The sequence below is a fragment of the Zingiber officinale genome, chromosome 9A (genome assembly GCF_018446385.1).
Source record: "Zingiber officinale cultivar Zhangliang chromosome 9A, Zo_v1.1, whole genome shotgun sequence".
Taxonomy (NCBI): Eukaryota; Viridiplantae; Streptophyta; class Magnoliopsida; order Zingiberales; family Zingiberaceae; genus Zingiber; species Zingiber officinale.
Window position 1 is genome coordinate 129,393,919 of NC_056002.1, and position 6,891 is coordinate 129,400,809.

A 6,891-nucleotide genomic window follows, 5' to 3' on the forward strand; every position below is an offset into this window, starting at 1 on the left:
TATATAATAAACTGTACTTAATAAGAATAAATCAGATAAGTGCACTTAAAAAGTATTAAAAATCTATAAATCATATTTTATGATTTTTTTAATTGCATAAATGATAAATCATATTTATGATAGTAGTAATTTGCTTGCATCAAAAAAGAAAAAATGGAAAAAAAATATATACAATTACTAATAATCTATTTTTCCATCGATATTTGAGTTCATTCCATTAATAATTTATTATTTATACAAAAAAACAATAAAAAACATTTAAAAAAAAAAAGGTTGAAAAAAATATTCTGACAATCGAGGAAGGCTAAAATATCTTCTAAAATATTCTTGATGTAATCCGATCTATCTGATTAATAAAGAGGAAGAAAATATGAGGACAGACATATTTTAGAACAGACCATCCGAACTGACATTCGGATCAGCTATTTTAGACACGCGTTGGGTCAAAAGAGTTTCTTCGGACGGAGCCCTATAGAGGAGGTTCCAACCAACCCGTTCGGGTTTCTCAGGTACATCAGATAAGTTTGTCTAGTTTGGTAAAATTGACTCAAATGAAAAATATCTACGATAACCTATAGCACGCCACACCATAGCCACAGTTGACTTTTTATTCCTTTATTTTTGACATATCATTTTTATTTATTGTAAAAAAATAAAAAATCGTCACGTGCCTCTAGTGGCAGTTTTATTCTAACAAGCTTGAACTCTTCTTCCTCGCACTTTCGTCGATTGTCGATTTTGAAAATAAGAAAAAAAAATCGTCACTTGAACTCTCTACCTTTTCTAATCCTTTCCGTCCTCTCGTTCTCGGACTTCTTTAGCCCCGCGATTGGCTGCCAAGAACCCTACCTGCTCCTGCTCTATCCTTACTGGATGTAAGCTCACAAAAATTCCTTTTTTTTTTTTTTTTTATAATTTTGTTGTTGGTTTGTTTCATGTGGCATTTTTTATGATTTGTATTTCCCTAACTCTGATCACGCTGAGTCAAAGAAGACCCCCTTGTTTTATATGATTTGAGAGATGAACCGTAGATTTTCCAAGTTATTTTTGTTGCAATTGAACTTCTCTTCCTAAACCCTAGCGATGAATTTCTTCGCTGCTTATGTTCTTTAACATCTTTTTTACAATGAGTAGTTGTTGAATCATCTAAACTCCTCCTCCTAAAGTGTTTGTTAGGTCTTGTGTTGTTTCCAAGAGAATCGGAGGTTCCCGGAGAGATGCCTAACTGGTTGCGGTATTTGGGTTTCACTGCTAGTCTGCCATTTGCATTGGCTGCAAGCTGTTTGTCGATGGTCTTCACCGTTCTTGGCTTGTTCTTGATGTTCATTGTGTAAGCCATTCTTCCATTCTGTCTCAATTCTCTATCAATAACAATTGCTAGTTCTTGCTGGTCGGCACGGTACATATTAGAGCATTTGAATGAAGAATTTCTATCTGCTAAAGTTGTTGAGCTATTTGTTCAAGCCTTTCCCTACCATTTTAGCTACTTGTTTGACATAATCCCGAAGCAAGTCTTAATTTCGATTCATTTTACATTTGTTTGGGTTGATTAGTAAGTGTAAAATGGTGGCAGGTGGACATTTTCTTTCTGCACTTCCTGCTGTTGCCGATATGAAAAAATGAGGGAGGTAGTGAAGACACTCAACTCGATTCATTTCTACATTATCGGCTGGTGCAGTTGTGATCCATCATGGTGTAAATGCTCCTCTCCCTTATACTTTGAGATTGTTTGTGCAAATCTCTCACATCAATTTGAAGTAAATATCATCCGATGGAACACAAAGCGCACACACAAAAAAAAAAAAGATATCTGTGGAGAGTTACTAGATATGAAATAGTTACTGAAAATCCTTATGAGTGTTTCACTTGTTGTCAGTGTAATGTTCTCATGGTTTATTTGTTTATCTTCTCAGCATACGAAACAGTTACTGAAAATCCTACAGACCTTGAAAATCCTCAGCCTTCACCACGGGGCACAAGAAGCTTCACATACGAAGAGTTGGCAATCTCTACAAATAACTTCTCTATGGATAATGTGTTGGGTGAAGGAGGCTTTTCATTAGTGTACAAAGGGACACTAACCGATGGCACAAAAGTTGCGATCAAGCGTTTGAAAGATACTCACCGACAGCCAGATCTTGAGTTCATGAAAGAGGCAGATATATTGAGTCTAGTGCACCATAGGCATCTTGTCTCGCTCATTGGATTTTACGTCTCGGAGCTAATTTGCCTACTTGTTTGCGAATATGTTCCTAACAAAACATTGGAGTTCCATTTGCACGGTAAGGCAGACTTTGCAAAGGTGTTCCCTGTAGCCTTGTCTTAGTAATGTACACTTCTAACATTTTGTACAGGCAGAAATGGACCTACTTTGGCTTGGAAACACAGGTTCAGAATTTCCTTGGACTCGGCAAAAGGCCTTGAATATTTGCATGAACATTGTGAGCTCCGTTTCTTATTTCCTCTCTATGTCTCTTGTGTTGTAAAAATATCTTCCTATTTTTCGCCCACACTGAATATTATATTCCTGGAGTAATCATTCTTTGATGCATTCACAGGCAATCCTCGGGTGATTCATCGCGATATTAAGGCTGCCAATATTCTACTGGATGACCAGTTTAGAGCCAAGGTAAGCAAACAACACTACTGATTGCATAGGAATTAGCAAGCGCTTGATAGTGTATACAATGACATGAAGATTGAACAACCTTCGATTATATCTATAACTAGTATGCACGAATTCTGATAATTATATATATTTGTACTCGGCTAAGGGGTTTCAAAGCTAAACTCTAACATTGAAATTGCTACTAGGAACAACCTTCAATTATATCTATAACTAGTATGCACGAATTCTGATAATTATATATATTTGTAGTCAGCTAAGGGGTTTCAAAGCTAAAAACATTGAAATTGCTACTAGCTCAGATACCATGCTTCTTCTAGGAGATCTGTTCTCAGTGTTTGCTCATGAGAAAATCCAAAACAGTTGAAGACAAATCTTCATTTCTTGCAGATTGCAGATTTTGGGATTGCAAAGCATTTTTCAGATGAAAAAACCCACGTCTCAACGGTCGTAAAGGGAACTTATGGGTGAGTGCCCTATGAAGTAGTTGTGTTTCATTTGTGTCGTCAGAACTAAACCAACAAAATTTTCCACTCTTGATCATCTCATGAGACAACAGTTACCTTGCTCCGGAGTATGCTTCTACTGGACAACTTACTGATAAATCTGATGTTTACTCTTACGGGGTGTTGCTCTTGGAGCTGATCACTGGACGAAGGCCTCTTGGTTTGGCTGATTGGGTCAGTTGTACATTTCGGTCTTAAGTTTTAAAATTGCATAAACAGCCTCTTGTTATATATCCCCTCTGAGAATTCTGTTTGATATGTTCAATTCAGGCAAGACCCTTGCTACAACAAGCAATGGAAAATGGTGTATACGATGCCCTTATCGATCCATCCTTAGAGAAGAACTACAGTCCTGTTGAGGCGGGGACAATGGTGGCCTGTGCCTCTGCTTGTTTGAACCGTGCTGCAGCTCTTCGTCCCAGCATGAGTCAAGTATTTCACTCAACTCTTTCTCAACTATGGCGTTCCGTTTCCTGAACTTGTCTTTCTGATCGATATGTATCGCTGTCGCCTATGTTCTTGTGCATCACAAATAGTTGTTTCATCATGCATGTTGAAGACTTATGACTAAAATCATTAACTTTTATATTCTATAAAAGGTTTAACATTTACTTCCTCAATCAAATTTACAATCTTCATAGTTGATCAGCCATTTCCTCATTGTTTCTCTTCTAATCTTTTGCAAACTTTTGTATATCGAACAGATTCGTAGGGAATTGGAAGAATACATTTCATTTGGAGATCGGAATACCGTTCAATCTCCACCAGGATCATCGTCTGCTACCACTTTGCTACAATCGTAGGTAAATCGAACTTTGTCGCTCTAGCATTGCTCGTGTCAGTATTATATCTCCTCTTTCTTTCAATGAAACTTTTAAATGGTTCTTCTCATCTTACATAGGTCCTCAACTCCTTCAACAGCAAATCCTTAAAACTCCATTTGGAGAGGCCATTGAGATTATTACAACTTTTGTTATTATTTGTTCAAAGATATTGCCTAAACAATAAAAAAAAATGTGGTTCTATAATTTTTAGGCTAATGCCTTATTTGTTATTATTGTGCGATGTATTTTATTGCAAACAAATTTTACAAAAAAATATATTATTTATTTATTTTATTTAATCCTCAGATTTGAAGGGGAGTTTTGGCTCTGAATTCCGGACATTTCAACATATCATATGACTCATTTTGACTTCGAACGGTCTAGATATGATTTTTTGAAGGTGCTCGAATTATGATTTTTTGCGTTTCGGAACCCTGGATGTCCCTGTCCACGATTTTGCCCAACGCGGCTCTCGTAGCCCTCCCTCCCCTCTACGCGTCGCCGCAGACGATTCTCCGTTTTGAGCCTCGGGTTAAAAGTTATCGCCGTAAACACGCATCCTCTCTCCTCCTTTTCTCTCTCCCATTCATTTTTTTATTATTTTTTATTATTTAATCCATCTTTATTTAATTTTTTAATGAAATCATTAATTATTTTGCCCGGGACCTTGGTTACGTAAACATCCAGTTGTGTTTTGCTGTCCCGTCGCGTTCGCTCGTCTTTGCTCCTGTCGCATCGTGGTGTTGTCATGTTAGCTGTTAGTTGCGGTCCCGTTGTGTCCCCCTTGCGTGCAGTGTCGTCACGTCATTTGTCGCCTACTGACAAGTTGCGTCACGTCGCGTCCCCTCGCGTGTAGTGTCGTCACGTCATTTGTCGCGTATTGACAAGTTGTGTCACGTCGCGTCCCCTCGCGTGCTTGTGTCGTCGCGTTACCTGTTGGCTACTGACCAGTCGCGTCACGTCGTGTCCCCTCATGTGCTTGTGTCGTCACGTCACTTGTCGGTGCCTGCCTAGTCGCGTCACGTCGTGTCCCTTGCGTGCTTGTCTTCATGTCATGTCTACTGCAGCAGTGTAGGCTATTGGATCTCATTCTAGTGTAACATTGATTGTGAGGGTTATTTATTTATTTATTATTATTATTTTTTACGCTTGAGTCAGTCCCACTGCTATCATTCACGATTGTAAAGATCGTTTCATTCCCTTTGCGACCTTCACCCTAGCCTACTCTTCGGCTTCAACCGACCATCACTCTCTTTGCCCTTCGCTCTTCTGCGTCCTTTTCTTCTTCTTCTTCTTCTTCCTCTTCCTCAGGCTACCTGATCAGGTGCATCGATTCAAATAGACACCTCCCTCGAACCCGTACATGTGAAACTGCTCGCCCTTGATCTCCTCTCCTTGACAGTTCATAACTCCCCGCACTCGTCTTCCGTCACCTTCAGTCGGAAGGGTATGCATGTTGCACGTGCTGAGACAGTTGGGGTGGTGGTCATTCTCGACCGCGGAGATGACTATATCACCTTCCAGGTTGATGATGGGAGTGGATGCATTTAGGGGTGTAAACAAATTGAATCGAGCCGAATATGTAGAAAAATTTAAGGCTCAAATTCGGCTCGAAATAGGTATATTCGAGTTCGAGCTCGATTCGAAACTTGAAAATTTTAAAATGTTTGGTTCGAGCTCGGTTCGAATTAGGGCTCGGGTTCGAGTTCGACTCGAAATATTCGAACATGTTCACGAATTATTCTAATTATTGCTCGAAAATAAGTTTGAAAGGCTCGAAATTTATTTATTTAATATATATTTAACTTATATTAATAAATATTAAGGCTCGTGAGCGACTCGAACAATATAATTTGGGCTCGAGTTCGGCTCAAAAAAAAGTTTGAACATGTTCGAGTTCGGCTCAAATTCGATAAATTCGAATACGAATCGAATATTTTTCGAGCCGGCTCGAAAAGCTTGCGAGTCGGCTCGATTTGTTTGCGGCCCCAAATGCATCCCTTGCTTCCTTAGCCTCCTCCACCAGCGCGAACATGGGTGGTACCTCGGTATGGCGGTCGAGATAGCTCGCATGGAGGCCTCCGTAGTTGAGTTGGGGAAATTGGTTCGGATCAGAGGGAGGATCACCTTGTATCAGGGGTCAATTCAGTTGAAGGTGAGGAACGTGTTGGTTGAAAACGATCCCAACATGGAGATCCTCCACTCCCTCGACTGCATTAGATTGACCAAAGAAGTTTATGATAAGCGGAGTTCATCTAATCGTTGATGCGGGGTTGCCACAAGCTGCGGGGTTGCCACATCCCTAAACGTTGGCTGTCAGTCTTCCATCTTATGTTATGCTAGCTTCTCTGATCCTAAGTACTGTACTATGTTATGTTATTCTATGTGATGCGATGTTATGTCTTGTAATGTCGTCTTAAGCTGTCTAATGATATTGTATGTTATTCTATGTTACGTAATGTTATGGTATGTTTGTTGAAGGTTGTTATGGTATCAATTGAGTTTATGAGAATCATGATGAATTTATACCATTAAGCGTTTTGTTTGCTAGCATTTAACGCACAGAGATAATCGGAAGGTAATTACACAATAAGTGCAGATTCAGATACAATACTCCCCCTTAAATCACATCGGTATTTTTCTCTTACTCTTTCCTTCGAATTCATGCTGCAGTCCACAAAATAATCTAATCTTCTCTAATCATCTTTGCTAATATATATATACGATAGGGGGTAAAAGCTCATTTAACAAAAACTAAATTAGCCAAAAGGTCGTATAGCCCAAAGGCCATTCAGGGCAAAAGGCCATTGAGGCCAAAGCATATTTAGGACAAAACCCATATAACCAAAAGCCCATTTAGCCTAATGCACATTTAGGCCAAATCCCATATAGCCAAAAGCTCATTTAGCCCCATGCATATTTAGCCCAAATGCCA

The 6,891-nt window shown here is 39.2% G+C and overlaps 2 protein-coding genes across 3 annotated transcripts; both read left to right on the forward strand.

Moving 5' to 3' along the window:
- The first annotated feature begins 710 nt into the window (after positions 1–710).
- On the forward strand, positions 711–4,255 carry LOC122020853 (proline-rich receptor-like protein kinase PERK3). Of its 2 annotated transcripts, none has more exons than XM_042578880.1 (11): positions 711–875; positions 1,177–1,330; positions 1,574–1,695; positions 1,914–2,282; positions 2,355–2,441; positions 2,559–2,629; positions 3,017–3,093; positions 3,186–3,306; positions 3,403–3,564; positions 3,837–3,935; positions 4,034–4,255. In XM_042578880.1, the coding sequence occupies exons 2-10, from the start codon at positions 1,218–1,220 to the stop codon at positions 3,933–3,935; spliced, it is 1,221 nt and encodes a 406-aa protein (XP_042434814.1). In that variant the 5' UTR covers positions 711–875; positions 1,177–1,217; the 3' UTR covers positions 4,034–4,255. The 2 variants fall into 2 exon arrangements, with proteins under 2 accessions (XP_042434814.1, XP_042434813.1); XM_042578879.1 differs by having other exon boundaries at positions 712–875; positions 1,167–1,330.
- Positions 4,256–4,394: 139 nt separating this feature from the next.
- Positions 4,395–6,222, forward strand: LOC122019577 (CST complex subunit STN1-like). Its single transcript, XM_042577034.1, has 3 exons — positions 4,395–4,503; positions 5,359–5,480; positions 5,902–6,222. The coding sequence occupies exons 1-3, from the start codon at positions 4,395–4,397 to the stop codon at positions 6,220–6,222; spliced, it is 552 nt and encodes a 183-aa protein (XP_042432968.1).
- Positions 6,223–6,891: the final 669 nt, after the last annotated feature.

Bases quoted from the DNA above. Each gene is read 5' to 3' on its own strand.
- LOC122020853 (XM_042578880.1), top strand. From the start codon at position 1,218: ATGCCTAACTGGTTGCGGTATTTGGGTTTCACTGCTAGTCTGCCATTT. The intron at 2,283-2,354 runs GTAAGGCAGACT...CATTTTGTACAG, and splicing joins ATTGGAGTTCCATTTGCACG to GCAGAAATGGACCTACTTTG. The intron at 2,630-3,016 runs GTAAGCAAACAA...CATTTCTTGCAG, and splicing joins ATGACCAGTTTAGAGCCAAG to ATTGCAGATTTTGGGATTGC.
- LOC122019577 (XM_042577034.1), top strand. From the start codon at position 4,395: ATGTCCCTGTCCACGATTTTGCCCAACGCGGCTCTCGTAGCCCTCCCT. The intron at 4,504-5,358 runs GTAAACACGCAT...TCTCCTTGACAG, and splicing joins TCGGGTTAAAAGTTATCGCC to TTCATAACTCCCCGCACTCG. The intron at 5,481-5,901 runs GTTGATGATGGG...ATATTTTTCGAG, and splicing joins ATGACTATATCACCTTCCAG to CCGGCTCGAAAAGCTTGCGA.